This window comes from Aplidium turbinatum, chromosome 15 (assembly GCF_918807975.1).
Source record: "Aplidium turbinatum chromosome 15, kaAplTurb1.1, whole genome shotgun sequence".
NCBI classification, from domain to species: Eukaryota; Metazoa; Chordata; class Ascidiacea; order Aplousobranchia; family Polyclinidae; genus Aplidium; species Aplidium turbinatum.
The window spans coordinates 11,921,228-11,935,569 of NC_137486.1; the positions used below are offsets into that span (position 1 = coordinate 11,921,228).

The 14,342-nt window shown below is 37.4% G+C and overlaps 2 protein-coding genes across 2 annotated transcripts in view; both read left to right on the forward strand.

The window, feature by feature from the left end:
• The window catches only part of LOC145784161 (uncharacterized), a 24,830-nt gene extending 17,270 nt beyond the window's left edge, over positions 1-7,560 (forward strand). The window contains exons 9-11 of the mRNA XM_082595925.1: positions 1,116-1,220; positions 2,075-2,209; positions 3,537-7,560. Coding sequence (XP_082452051.1) covers positions 1,116-1,220; positions 2,075-2,209; positions 3,537-3,575 — 279 coding nt within the window. The 3' untranslated portion in view covers positions 3,576-7,560. The remainder of the gene's footprint in view (positions 1-1,115; positions 1,221-2,074; positions 2,210-3,536) is intronic.
• A 27-nt stretch (positions 7,561-7,587) lies between these two features.
• The window catches only part of LOC145784160 (uncharacterized), a 28,720-nt gene continuing 21,965 nt past the window's right edge, over positions 7,588-14,342 (forward strand). The window contains exons 1-5 of the mRNA XM_082595924.1: positions 7,588-7,716; positions 8,146-8,269; positions 11,616-11,769; positions 12,056-12,273; positions 12,410-12,745. Coding sequence (XP_082452050.1) covers positions 7,658-7,716; positions 8,146-8,269; positions 11,616-11,769; positions 12,056-12,273; positions 12,410-12,745 — 891 coding nt within the window. The 5' untranslated portion in view covers positions 7,588-7,657. The remainder of the gene's footprint in view (positions 7,717-8,145; positions 8,270-11,615; positions 11,770-12,055; positions 12,274-12,409; positions 12,746-14,342) is intronic.

Genomic DNA, 14,342 nt, shown 5'->3' on the forward strand with positions numbered 1-14,342 from the left:
TTACGATTACTCCAAGTTTCACAACACTTGGTTATAAGTATATTTGGAATGAACAGCGAACTGCATGATTGACATATTAAGCTAAGTTGCAGCAATAGCTGAAACAACTTTTTATTTATATCGAATTGGGAGCAAATAAAGTCGCCACTCTTCTAAAAACCTTAACAGCTTGTTTTACCCTTGATAGAATCCTCAAAAAACTCTTATTCAAATAAAACAGATTCTATTTGAATAAGAACCCTTTGAGAATTGCACTAACGGTGAAACACGTTGTAAAGGCTCTTAAGAGAGTAGAGAATATTTTCGCTTTTCTTGGCATTGAGTACTCTTTTTCAGTGCTAATAAGCTAATGTTTATTGTGGATCAGTTTGGGATGCAGAGTAATTAACTGTCTTTTTGATATTTTATCGGCAAGCCTAATTTTTTTAAAGTGGTGAGTGCTTACGATTACTCTAGTAATGCATTCGATTACGATTTATGAATATATATGCTATTTTTGCATGAAATCAATTTCGATGACGTAAGTATGACCCTCATTTAGCTGCCATGCCTCAGCTCAATGATATTAGTGTAAGCATTAGTGACTTTTGTCTGACTACGCAACAATGAATAATACAGTATATATAATTGTTTTATTTGCGACTGTAAGTAAGACCCTAATTTTACTGGCATGCGTCGGATTTAATCATACTCTACAGTAGTACAGGCATTGTTTAGCTTCAGGATTAGCCTAATTTTTGCTATACAGCAATGAATAAATATTGTTCTTTTTGTGCCCTGTGGAGGTGGATAAACGCATGATCAATTGATCATATTATGAGCAAGTGATGCAACATCCGCTTTTACCAGATGGAATGCTAGGAAAAATTACGTAGTCTATTTTTTGATTACATTGATTTTTCTTTTGTTACTACACGACATGTATCTGTGGAGTTTGAATACCACGAGAAGCTATAAGATGGCTTGCATGACTGCGTCATGCGGTCCCTGAGGTTATCATGCGGAAAATTAGATTTACATGTTTGCTAACGATAAACCCATTCTGAGTGATTTTGTATCTTGATAGGCTGGACAAACATCTAGTTTTAATATCATTTTGTTATCACTGCGCACAGAACTATATGGATCAATATTTCACCCAAATCAATAAAATCATTCAAGAAGGAAAAATTTCAGATCGTGTCAAGTTCATGCTTATGAATCTTGTAGAGTTGAGACAGGTAACTTTTTCTTGCTGATACTATGTTTTCATAGTTTTTAAGTTGAACCATTGCCTAATTGCTGATCCTTTTGTCTTAAATTTAAGAACAATGCAAGCACATTTTTAGGTAAGTGACTCACAGTAACACGCCTTATAGCAACTCCTTACAGCAACTCTTGTGATGTCACCAAACATTTTCAAGCAAAAGAAGTATGGTCCGCACTGAGCAACTGAGCAGTCCTGGACATGTCGATTATTTGTCGTCAACACTTAAGAGTCACTAAAAGATCTCAACACTCACAGCTTTGCTAAGGCGACTAGCCGGCTCTGGCTGGGAAGGCCGGAGTTGACACCCTGTGCATCGATACCATTGCACTAGTTCATGCTCAAGCAGAATACTGTGCGCGTTTTGAATCGCAGTGTCCATTGCCTATTGACACTGCCATAGATGACGCCTTGCATATCATGACTCGATGCCTGCGACCTGCACCATCGGACAATCTCCCTGTCCTTACAGGCATCCAACCAGCTGAGATTCATTGTGCAGAAGCCATCCTGTCTCTTTCTCGAACCCCAACCACTTGCTCCACTCAAATCTTTATGACTTCATAAGCGAGCAACCCCGACAACTGAAATCGAGACACCCATTTGTACAGGCGTATAATTCTTGATGAAAACTGCTGATGACCAATCCATCAATGCAGCTACCTGAGCTGACCACCAATGGAGCTCGGAGTGGAAGAAAAACGTCTCAAGACTTCGAAGTTTTATCTCCGACACCGGCCCCCACCCAACCAGAATACTTTAATTTAACACAGTATGCAACAAAGTTGAAAATTTGTTGCAGAGTAATAATTCGCCATATTTGTTCAGAACAATTGGGTACAGAGAGCCGACAAAGTTCAAGATCCGACAACCATCGATCAGATCCATGCTGATACCATGGAAGAGAATAAACAACTCGCTTTTCAGGTGGCTGAAGCCGCAACACCTCCTTTGAAGCCGCAGGTGATCATGTCTTTACTATTCTAACCTTTTCTTCTTCTTTTTGTCGTATCCCGGCTTACGCCAGGTGGTTGAAAATTCTTCATGAAAATTCTCAAGGAAACCAACCTTCATGTCCACCTTTAAGTGCCCTGCCAAAGACAGTCACATGCTCATGAACGGTGTCGAACCAGCGCCATGTTGAATGTCTTTTTGTTGTAATGTGGTAAGTCGTAAAGTCAACCTCATCTGGAGAATATTCTCAATCTATTCGTCATATTGCGACTTTTTCACAATTTTGTGTGGTCTATTAATTCCTATCTAGATAACAAGCAGTAACGTACGCAAAGTTTTGCAAAAGATGTGTGCTTATTAATTCGTTTAAAAAATGTGTTCATAATATTTTGGCTTGAGGAGCTTGCAATTTCAATTAAACAATTTTAATCCAAAGTTTGTTACCCCATTAAAAAAGCTGTGATAGCTTTGTTATGGATTTTAAGATTTGTTGAAAGAAAACGTCAATTTTTCTGTGGACTTTTTAATTAGAAGCTTCTTAATGCTGAGTCAACAAACTGATTTAGCTAGATGTTTCCCGTTAATATTGGTTATTGTTTGTAGCACTAGTTGCAACGTTCATCTCATGAAATTGAAAGTAAAAGCAACAATAAACAGGATGGTTTATTGCTTCACTGACGATCATTGATCACTGACAATAATATTATGATCATTGACCAGATTTTAAAGATTGGCCGTTTTATTTTTTCTTGCCTTTAATTGCACAGTACCGGTAGTATATAACCTTGTGAAATTTTATTTTGTATGTTATTCGCTCTGCCTCCGAGGATGCGTATTGTCATGGTGCGCGAAACGTCAGTGAAGCAATAAACCATCCTGTTTATTGTTGCTTTTACTTTCAATTTCATCAGATGAACGTTGCAACTAGTGCTAGAAACGATAATTGTCCTGACGAACACCCAAACTTTTCAGTATTCAATATTGGTTGTGTTGATCATTTGAACCATTTTCTTTGAAATTATTGTCACCAAGTTTCTATTTGGGAAAGGTTGTTCTTCTTAATTTCTTGGCGCCTCTTTGAAGGTTTTCACCGTTTGAACAAAACTCGCTGTGCAAACAGTAGATAACTAAAATAGGCTGCGAATGATCCATATCCGTACCAGCAAAGGTAATCACTTCTTAGTTCTACCGGTATAAACTGAAAAAAAATTGTTTAAACCTATTTGTTCATTTGTTCAATGTTCATGCTACTTATTACACATTGCACAGCGATTAAAACGTAAATTAATAATCTCACCATTACTTCAGCAGTCAACTTGCTTTCTTCTCATTCCAGACTGCGATTCCTTTCGAACCGGATCCAACTGCGCATTGAAGATTCTTCCTCAGACAACGCTATCGCTCTTGCTTCAACAAAGGTCCTGTTTCAACACTTCAGTTACTAGTGGACAAAATTCTGTATGAATCGAACCTTTCGCATTTGACTGAGTTTTCTGCATTATAAAGATTAAATGTTTACTTAGCCTTCCAATTCCCAGCTTTGTGTGATTCCAATTCTCCATCATGACTTCAACGTATTTGCTGCGTTTTAAAGGTGGTATGACAGGGGTGTGCAAAGTCTGGCCCGCGATACGTTTTTGTATGGCCCTCGTTTGTTGTTGCACAATGCGGTGTTATTTTTGGCTGGCGGCCGCACAGAAATCATGCCAATTCAACTTTGCATTTTAAAAAAGATTAGTGAAGACGATATTTCTTACAGACAAAGGCCAGGCGAGAAAAGTTAGAATCATTGTTGCGTCATACAACTATCATTGCCTGGAGAGTAGTACAGTGCAGTAAAGAGTGATTACACAATCGAGCATTTATTGATTCATTTTCTTGCTGGCAATTTTAACGACCGCTTTTGAGATTTTGCCGCCATTGTAAAAGACTTATTGCTATTCACTTCTTCTTGAACCCTGATGAGGCTCCAGCTCACCTGCAGCTAAGTGAGCTTCTTTGCGACGCTGTTATCGACAGGAACATCTTTCTCTCGTACCTTTTTACCAGCAACGGGTTAAAAATAAATTTCCAGAAATGCCAAAGCTTGCAAAGAAAATGTTGAGCTCATTCGGTTCAACATATTTGTGTGAGCAGGCGTTCTCGGTTATAAACTTGAACAAGGACCGTCTGAGATCAAAGCTGAGCGACTACTTGGTATTTTACGCTTGCCTATCATTAACCTCAAACCAGACTTGACCTAGGTATAGAAATCCAGACGTCACTTTCATCCTTCACATTAACACAGCTGTGCTTTACAAAGTTTCTGGATGTGCTAATTTCTGATGGAAAAGAAGATAACTTATACAACGCATTTTTGTTCAAAGTATTGTGTTATGTGTGTGTATGTTGAAAGGAAATTACAACGAATATCATCTTGTAACAATAGGACACGTACCGGTAACAGCTTTGATTTCAATGACGCGTAAGATTTTGATTAGCTCCTATTCAGATACTTGTGGTTTATTGCCAATAATTTATTGGTGTGCCGTTTGTGTTCAAAGCTGTGTTTATTTTTTCATCGTGGAAACTTAGAATTTCTAAATTATGTTTCTGATTTACAACCAAGTGTTCGTTATAATTTATACTGTGACTAACTAACAAGTGTAACTTTCTTTGTTTCATTCAACAAAACTGCAAATTTAAATCAAACGTACTATGCTTCGATGTACCCACCAGCGGATTCAGGTGGTCACTTGGTCATGTATTGTTTCAATAACGGTTATTGGAATGATTCAACTGCAACATCACTAGCTGGTTGTGTTGAAATCAAAATTTTGATGTTTTATAGACTGATAGTGAGTAATCAATTTTACTATACGGTGATGGCTATCCCTCGTCTTCGAGGATGATGGCCTTCGCAATAAAATAAAAGCTAACGGTGAGTTCTTAAATGGCTAATGAGTCCAATCCTGGCTTTAAAAGTTCGGTTACATTTGATACATTTAAGATCCTTTGGGAGAGTTGGTTGTGGGTGTGATTGTCGTTCTTTTCGTTGCATTCTTTTTTCTTTTGACCTTTGAGATCTGCTTTTCTCAAACGTGACAACACTTTCATGAGTGGCATATCTCCAAAGCAGCCTATCCACTGCGGTTTCCTTCCAGTTTGTGTAATTGATGTTACACATTTTAAGATTACTCTTCAGTGAGTCTTTATACAGCTTCTTTTGTCCACCTACTGAACGCTTACCTTTAGCCAATTCTGAGTAAAATATTTGCTTAGAGAGATGCTGATCTGGCATTCGCACTACATGCCCGCACCATCTGAGTTGATTTTAAATAATGCGGGACTCAATGCTTGTTGTTTCAGCCTTTTCTAGCATGCTCAAATTTGTTCTTTTCTCTTCCCAGCTGATATTCAGAATTTTGCGCAGGCAGCGTTGTTGATATCTTTCAAGAGTTGCAATGTGGTTTCGGTAGGTGGTTCAGGTTTCGGAAGCATATAGTAGTGTTGTGATAAATACTGCATTGTAGACGGCGAGCTTTGTACTTTTTCTTATGTTATGGTTGTCAAATATTCGTGAGCGAAGTTTTCCAAAAGCGGTGCTAGCACAATTTAAACGATGTCGTATTTCATCCTGAAGGTCAACGCTGTCTGAAATTTCACTTCCGAGGTAGCAGAAGTGTTTCACTTTCTTTAGAGGTGTACTATCGAGAAGGATTTCTGGCAGAGCACTGGTACGATCTTTAAGAAGTGGTTGAAAGAGGACCTGAGTCTTGTTAATATTGAATCTAAGTCCAAACCTCTTGTATGCTTGATTGAAATCATTCAGAATCTGCTGTAGGTGGTTTTCACTCAGTGCTGCTACACAGTTATCATCGGCATATTGAAATTCCACGATACCGCGTGTTGTAGTCTTTGATTTACTTTTAAGGCGGGTGAGGTTAAAAAGCTTTTCATCCATGCGGTAAGATATGTCAATGCCAGATGGAAGGTCATGGTGGACTATTTCCAAGATAGATGCAATAAAAATTACAAAAAGAGTTGGTGCTATTACGCAGCCCTGTTTCACTCCAGAGTTAACCAGGAAAGATTCAGAGCTGTTGTTGCTGGTCTGGACTCTGGCAAACATACCATCATTTCGCTCTTAAGTATCGTTTCTCCATCCTTACTTCTCAGAGGGGATTGTCCATGCGTGGATGGTCCGTAGACTTCTCTCATTGCATTAAAAAAGCCATGTGTGTTATTGGCATCTGCCAGCTGTTGCATTTCGTGGGCTTTCTTTTCCCACCACTGATCCTTGAGAATACGAGTAGTTCTTTAAACTTCAGTTCAGCCTTACATTTTTTGTACAGGTCACGTTTTATATCAGATTGAGAGTCGTTCTGGAGCGTGATAAAGGCTTCTCGATAGTCTGTAATCAATTTTACTATACAGTAGTACCAAGTAGTGTATGAAAATTCAAAATTTAGATGGAGCTATCTCTACACAAGCAATCTACTGATAGCAATTACGCTACTTTAGTAAATACTGTTTATAGAGACTCAGTACCAGTATTCAATATACTGCTTGACATTGTAGTTTGTTACTGCTTGTATGAAAGAAAGATGGCGTTTGTGTCAGGAGTTTTCATTGTTGTTTATATATCACCCAATGGCAGTTCCTCGTAGAGATTTTTTAATTCTGATACTAAATTCCTCAGCGATATTAGCTTACTAGAATAACTAACTGCTGTACTGTTTTGAATTATCGTTTTCCAACCAACAACCATAAATGTACCCTGTACTGGATTTCCATGATGCAGCGTATGTTGCTCGTAGGCAATCTTTTTTTTTAAACCTTCAACGCTATAACTTTTGCACCATTCTTGATTTGAAATTATTGATTTGTCATTTCTACTGGGCTAGGATTCATCATCTTCAGCCTGTGGTGGCCCACTGCTTAGCGAAGGCCTTCCCCTTTTCTTGCCAATCCTGTCGACCGTGTGTTTTTGTATACCAGGCTAGGATTACCATATTTTAATGCCCAAAAGTAGAAATCATTTTGTGACAACCTCTTCGTTTGCTTCTACTACCAGTTAAATGTTCAGGCTGTTGTAATTTTTTAGTATCGGTACGTATCCTTATCCACATCGTATCGGCCTATCCCTAGCCCCTGTGATTAATCATAGTTGAATCTCGTGCACTGAAAACTATGCAAAACTTGATCTTCAGGAAAAATTACTTGGTGTAGTATTTTAAAGATTTGGTGAAATCATAATGCAATCTCGCACTGTAGTTTCGTATCGTCATGCTGTAGTTACGTAGCCTACGTAACGTAGTATGCACGAAACTGCAATATAGCACCGATTTGTCTTTTTGACTACTCATGCATGCTAACAGGTGACCGACTGACCGTGTATACTCTAGTTTTTTGTTTACTGTGTCAGCTAACTTTCCACATTCTGTTAGTGGTTGTTCTGATACTGTTCAAAAGAAGATGAAAGCGGAAACTTTTCAAGGAGAACATAACACAACCATATTGAAGCTTTTAGATAAGTATGTTCAAATAATGATTCTATGTTCAATTTGTATTACCGGAATGTTCTGCACAATTGGCTGAAGACTGTTAAAAACTCTATTAAACTAAGGACTGAGTTGTTGTTAAATTTTTGAGCCGAAGTTCTCTGTACATCAACTTAAATCCTTGTGTTGGTTTTAGTCCTGCATGATATGACTTTTTTTTTTTTTTTTTTGTGCAATCCGATAAAAATAAACATTGAATGGTTGAGGCAAAAAAATTAAGTTTTTTTTATGCGGTGATTTGGCTACATAGCCAAGTTGATACGACAACGTGTTTCTCCGGCAAAGTTTACTTATTTTTATCTTTAAACTTCATTATCTTCAAATAAATGAATTTTACCAGATATTATAGCATGAATGAAATAGTCAACAAGCCAATGTTCTTGTTTGTGTCAATGTTTACAGAGATAGAAATGAAGAAGACTCTTACTGTGATGCTGTGTTGCAAGTCAAAGGAGAGAAGTTCAATGTGCATCGTTGTCTTCTCGGAAGTCTTTCTTCCTATTTCAATAAAATTTTCAAGTGCGAGGTAGGTTGATCATTAGGGTGTTTCATTTTTTCACCATTTTTGAAATTCAAAATGCCTGGGGTCCCATCTGGTGGTATTTGGGGAAAAAAGTTTACACCCCAATTTTTTTTCAATTATGACGTCATATTGAGGTGGTCCACGCGGTTTGAAATTTTTGGGCCTCAAAATCTCGAAATTTTGCCGTATCTCCGGAACCACTCATCATAGATCGACAAAATTAGTATCAAAATGCGCAGAAGGGTCGGTTTCCTATATCTGATGTAAAGAATATTAAGGTCTATCTGCTTCAAAAAAAAAGTTATTTTAAAAAATCTGATTTTTGGTCTATTTTCTCATGATGAACAAAGATCAGGTGATCAAGATAATAAGTTTTTCTGTATTTTTCCATCTTGGAAGCTGCTATTGCGTAGTAATAGTCCTTGTTCGTTTTGCAAGAGATGAAATGGTAATTTGAAAGTATTACTACAGTATTATAATATTAATGTAACCGTTGAGGAAGAGGTATGCTGCTCACCTGCTTTAGATTAAGTGTCATTATGACATTAAGGTCAGGTATTAGTAAGTCGATGCAAAACTTCAAGGATTGAAGAGAAATGTACTTCCCCTTAATTCAGATATAGTCAGTCACTATTTTTACTTGAGGAAGAAAGTAGCCGAAACTAATCCTAAGTTTTTGAAGAATATACCCCATTTCAAAGATGAACTGCTGAAAGATGTTATTGGCATATGGAACAAAGCTGGTCTTCCAGTGCTTAGCAAACAGAGAAACCTAGCACTTCTGGCATACAATCTGCCAAAGCATCGGCACTACTATGTTTGAAACAGAGAAAAAGAAATGAAGTAGTTAGATGTCTACACAGTAGCGAAAACGACTCTGATGGTGATATGAATTGGGAAGATGATAAGGAATACGAGCCTCTGAAACCAGCTGTTTGGGGAAAAGTGTACAAGAAAGTACATTCTTTTTTCCATAAATGATAGAAGTTGTGTACTTGCTGATCGTAGGATGACTTCGGTACGCCAGCAGTCAGATCTTATGAGGTCGGTTCTTGGAAAAGATCAAGTAGCTGCAATGCTGCATCACCTTCGACAGTATACCGCAAACGACAAAAAATCTCTGAGAGAAAAATCTCTGATGGAAAGTGAGAACCCTCTCAACTCAGCTTCTGCCATGCAGTTATGTTATGATGGGCGCATTGTCGATGAAATAGATCGATACGTTTTCTTGGGTCAACTTGTTGATGATGATAATGGCATAAAGCACGAAAGTGTGCTTGCTGTTAAATCTTTTCCCAAAAGTGTGTTGGTCACTGCAGAACTGATTTTTGGCACCATCATCCAGGAGGCTTGCAGAGTTCACCTTTCCCAAGTATATTCAGTCATGGCTGATACGACTGCTCTCAACACAGGAAAAAAGTCCGGAGTCAATACTCGACTGGTCAATTATTTTAATGATGAAGTTGGTCATGATATTCATACCCTCAAATGCATGTTCCACATAAACGAAATATATCTTTTCCATGTCATTTCTTTTGTGGACGGCGCCAAGAAGGGTCCCGGAGCAATGCAAGATGGGGCTTTGCTTAACCAGATAGCAATACTAGACAGGCCCAGTACTGAAACCTTAACACCAACTATTATTATGCAATAACAGCTTCCAAGATGGAAAAATACAGAAAAACTTTTATCTTAATCACCTGATCTTTGTTCTTCAGGAGAAAATAGACCGAAAATCAGATTTTTTGAAATAACTTTTTTTCTGAAGCAAATAGACCTTAATATTCTCTACATCAGGTATAGGAAACCGACCCTTCTGCGCATTTTGATACTAATTTTGTCGATCTATGATGAGCGGTTCCGGAGATACGGCCAAATTTCGAGATTTTGAGGCCCAAAAATTTCAAACCGCGTGGACCACCTCAATATGACGTCATAATTGAAAAAAAATTGGGGTGTAAACTTTTTACCCCAAATACCACCAGATGGGACCCCAGGCATTTTGAATTTCAAAAATGGTGAAAAAATGAAACACCCTATTGATCATACTTGTTCGCAATTGTCAAAAGGTTCATTCCTGAATACAGCAAACGTTTATAAATTCTGGCATTCTCATTTTGGTGAACGTCATAAATTGTGACAGAGGCCTGAGCATGAACTGATAGATCGAAGTGTTCATATGTAGTAAAATTACAAGTTTTGTTGCTCATACACAACTTACGGACTGTTAATAAAAAACTATTTTTGATGCTCAACTGCTGAAAATCGATTAGGTTGCATGATGTCATCATTAATTATATTTTTTAAATAGTAGCATATACCTTGAATTTGTAATCAAGTTAAATTCCACGTTTTCCCTTTAAATTGAAATCTACTTATATTAAATAATTAACACCTGTGCAGCGTCTGTATTAAAGCAGCATAATAGTAAGCACTGACTGGGGTTAATTAGGTTAGTACTATTTCTGGTTTGATGCAATGAGCGTGTAAAAAAAACTTGATAACTTCTTTATTTTAACATTTAGTTTAATAAGCTTCAGTAATAACATCAATATCCACTTCTGTTTATGTAGGTCAGCTGCAATTTTCAAGTGAACCCTAGAACTGTTTTCTCAGCAGCGTGTTTTATTTGAAATTAAAGTCTGCATGGAACCCATTTAGCGTCTTTGTCTAGAAAAAACATAGCAATCAGCAATGCTTGGAGTTAATTTGTTGCTTGTTATGAATTGGTCAGTGCCATCTGCAGACAGTGTGAGGCTGACACATGTTAAATGGCATAAATGCCCATTAATTACCTAACTTATATTCGAGCTCCGCGCCGATAGCTCAGTTAGTTAAGCGTCTGACCTTGTGCACAAAAAATGCAAGATCAAACGACGCTGGTTCAGTTCTCGGGGTGTGCGCTGAACATAGGAATCTCCTTCATAAATGATCTCCACAGTTTCTCTAAATAAACAGAAGCATCACTGAAACGGTATTTTCGAATTGGCCTCAACCAATTGCCATAGATCGTTAGTAAGCCCACAAAAAATTACTGAAGTTTATTTTTGAATGTGTTATCTCCAACAATACTGCACTCAGCTACGCCTAACTATAGCAGCATTGAAACTGTTCGTTTTACAAAAACGGGAGCAACGCATATTTGCAATAAAAACAGTACTTCTTGTATAAGTGTATATGAAAACGCACTTTATTATATTTGTACTGTAGTTAGCTATCATGACTCGCAGCATCAATAAGTAGCAGTATTCATATTCAAAAGTGATTTTAAGCTACCAATACTAACCTTATAGAAATTTTTATTTGGAACCAATCACATGTGTGTAATGGCAATCTTATTCTTTCTCAGATGAAAGAGAAATATGAACGGACGGTTGATCTTACAAAGTTCAGTGCAGAGACAATCAAAACAATTCTTGACTTTTTTTATACTTCAAAAGTTACTGTTACAGAAGAGAATGCATTTCCCTTGCTTGAGGCAGCTGATTATTTACTTGTATATGGTAAGTTTATCTGAAATTTATGGAAGCTGTATCGGTTGTGCTTCATGATTATCAAAATGTGTTGTAGACCAGGGGGCGCGCAAGCCGCTACTGTTTTCTTCTGAAGATTAAATATGCTGTACTAGATTAGACCACGTTGAGGACAGGAGTTAATTCGACAAGCATACAACATTCTGGCATAATGCTTTTTTAAGCAACAGCCTATGTGTGGAAGTAAAATTGAAATGCACATTATCATAACGTCAAACATGGATATCTTCATTATTTTGTTATACTGTATGTTTAGAATTAAAGGGGATTTGTTCGAAATTTTTAATCTCAACACTCACTGTAATCAATTGTCTTCATCTGTGCTCTATTGGAAAAGTCTTCAACTGCGAATTATTGCAATCTAGTTCTGAAGAAGTTGTTGTGAAAAAATTCAGAAAAGTTGTAAAACAACCAAAATTTAAAGAGCTTTCAACCAATGACGTGGAAGCAATTGTACAGGCATTGGATCAAAAGGTTTGTACAAAATAGAGTTAATTGTTTACGCTATCGAATTCAACACTGTAGGCTATTACATTTTTTTTGCACTAACTTAAAAATCTTATACATGAAAGTACGTGATAGCTACTGTAGTATCACTTTTTTGTTGCAGACGATTGGAAGCAAACCTGTCTATGAAGGAATATTGATTTGGGTCCATCATAATTATGGTGAAAGAAAAAAGTTTTTTGCTGATTTGTTTGCGCATGTGAAGCTTCATTTGTTACCAACCGAGTATCTTCAAGGAGTAGTTGCTCAACAAGAACTAGTAACAAGTTCTCATGCGTGCAAAGATCACTTGTTGAACGAGACTTTGTACGCAATGAAACATCAAAATCGCAACGAACCGATTTTTGAAAGCAGCAGTTCCAGTGAAAATGAAGACAATGGTGAATCTGAAAAATTTTCTATTGATACGTTGGACCAAACATCCAAGACAGCTCGACAAGTAAGGACTAAGGACTAAGGATATGAAGATTTTCTATTGTATAATTGTAAAATTTATAATCTTATTTTTAATTCTGAAATATATTTGTAACTACTGGATGAAGCCATACTTTTGTATTCTTCACTGGAACTACGGTACGGTATTAGTTTTAGCCTTTGGTTTTCTCTACCGCTGAATACTGCTCACCTGCCTAGTGCCGTGATGCTCATATCGCCTCATTACTGGTTAATTAACGACGCCTTGCATATTGTGACTGGATGCCTGCGTTCAAGTTCAACAGACTATACTTAGTACTTACCAATCCTTGCAGACATCCACCTTTTGGGCTTTGCCGAAAGAGACCATTACACACTGGCTTGTTGGGCAAAAGACGAACTCCACATGCTACATCAAGAATCTTCCCAGCGACAAAGTCAAGGCACTTAATCACTTATTCATGCCAGCTGCCTTTGAACTGATACAATCATTCAGTTGCCCCAATACCCACGCAATACATTAATGAAAGATACTTGAAATGCAGCATAACTTATCACCACCAGACTTCATGGTTTTATCCTTTACCCGGTGGCTTGTTCTCCTGGAATGCACATGCCTCTGCGTACTTGGGTCAAAGTAAATAGAACTTAACAGGAGTTTACCACTTCCATTCCAATATGCACAAGTGGGGTTATCTTTATTGGCCTGCAAATGTGGCACGGAAGAACAAACTGTTGACCATGTCACTCTTCAATGTCCATCTACGAAGCACCAAATGCCTTACATAGTGTAGCAGCACTGACTATACCAATCAGGCTTTCCACAACCTGCCCTAAAATTTGAACAATCTGTCTTATACGAAAGAAGACCGTTTGCTTGTCACTTCACTTTTAATGTAAATTTTATCTATGATTTTCAAACACAACTCTGGTAAACAGGTTGTTTTGTTGAAAATAAGAAAACCAAACAGAAACAAGTAGTTATCGGATAACAAAACGAAAAAATATGCAAACGTTTTTGGCTATACATTTAGCCCTTGTCAAGCATCTGAAAACATATGAACTATGATTTTGAGCAGGTAGTACGTCCAAGTGATCCTCTTGCAGTTCCATCCGGTGGAGATTGTTTCTCATCAAGAAGTATAATAAATAATAAAACAAACAAATGTGAAACAGAGAAGAAAAAATTGTTGCAGGCTAAAACTGCTGCAACATTTTCTGCAACGGTTGATGGCCTTCATGAAAAGGTTACTTTCTTATTCTTTTATCGATAATTAATTAATCAATTTTCTACGTGTATTGAAAGAGACATGATCAGCCAAGAATATTTGCGTTGTATTTGGTACCACTAACGTTAGTGACAATATTACAGCAAGTAGTTTTTGGAAAGAGCTATATACCAAAAATACGCTTTATTGACATTACCTTTTGTGTAGGTTGTCATGTTTGTGCAATTCTCTTTAACAGAAGGTTTGTTTTAAAATTGCACAATACTTCCCTCGTTGGTGACCAGCAACGAGGACCTTGCGGCAACGTCATGCCAAAAATAATCAAGAAGACCGTTTTAATCCAGCGGGAATCAGAGTAGCATGTTCAGAGTAATCATTGTAGCATGCGCAACG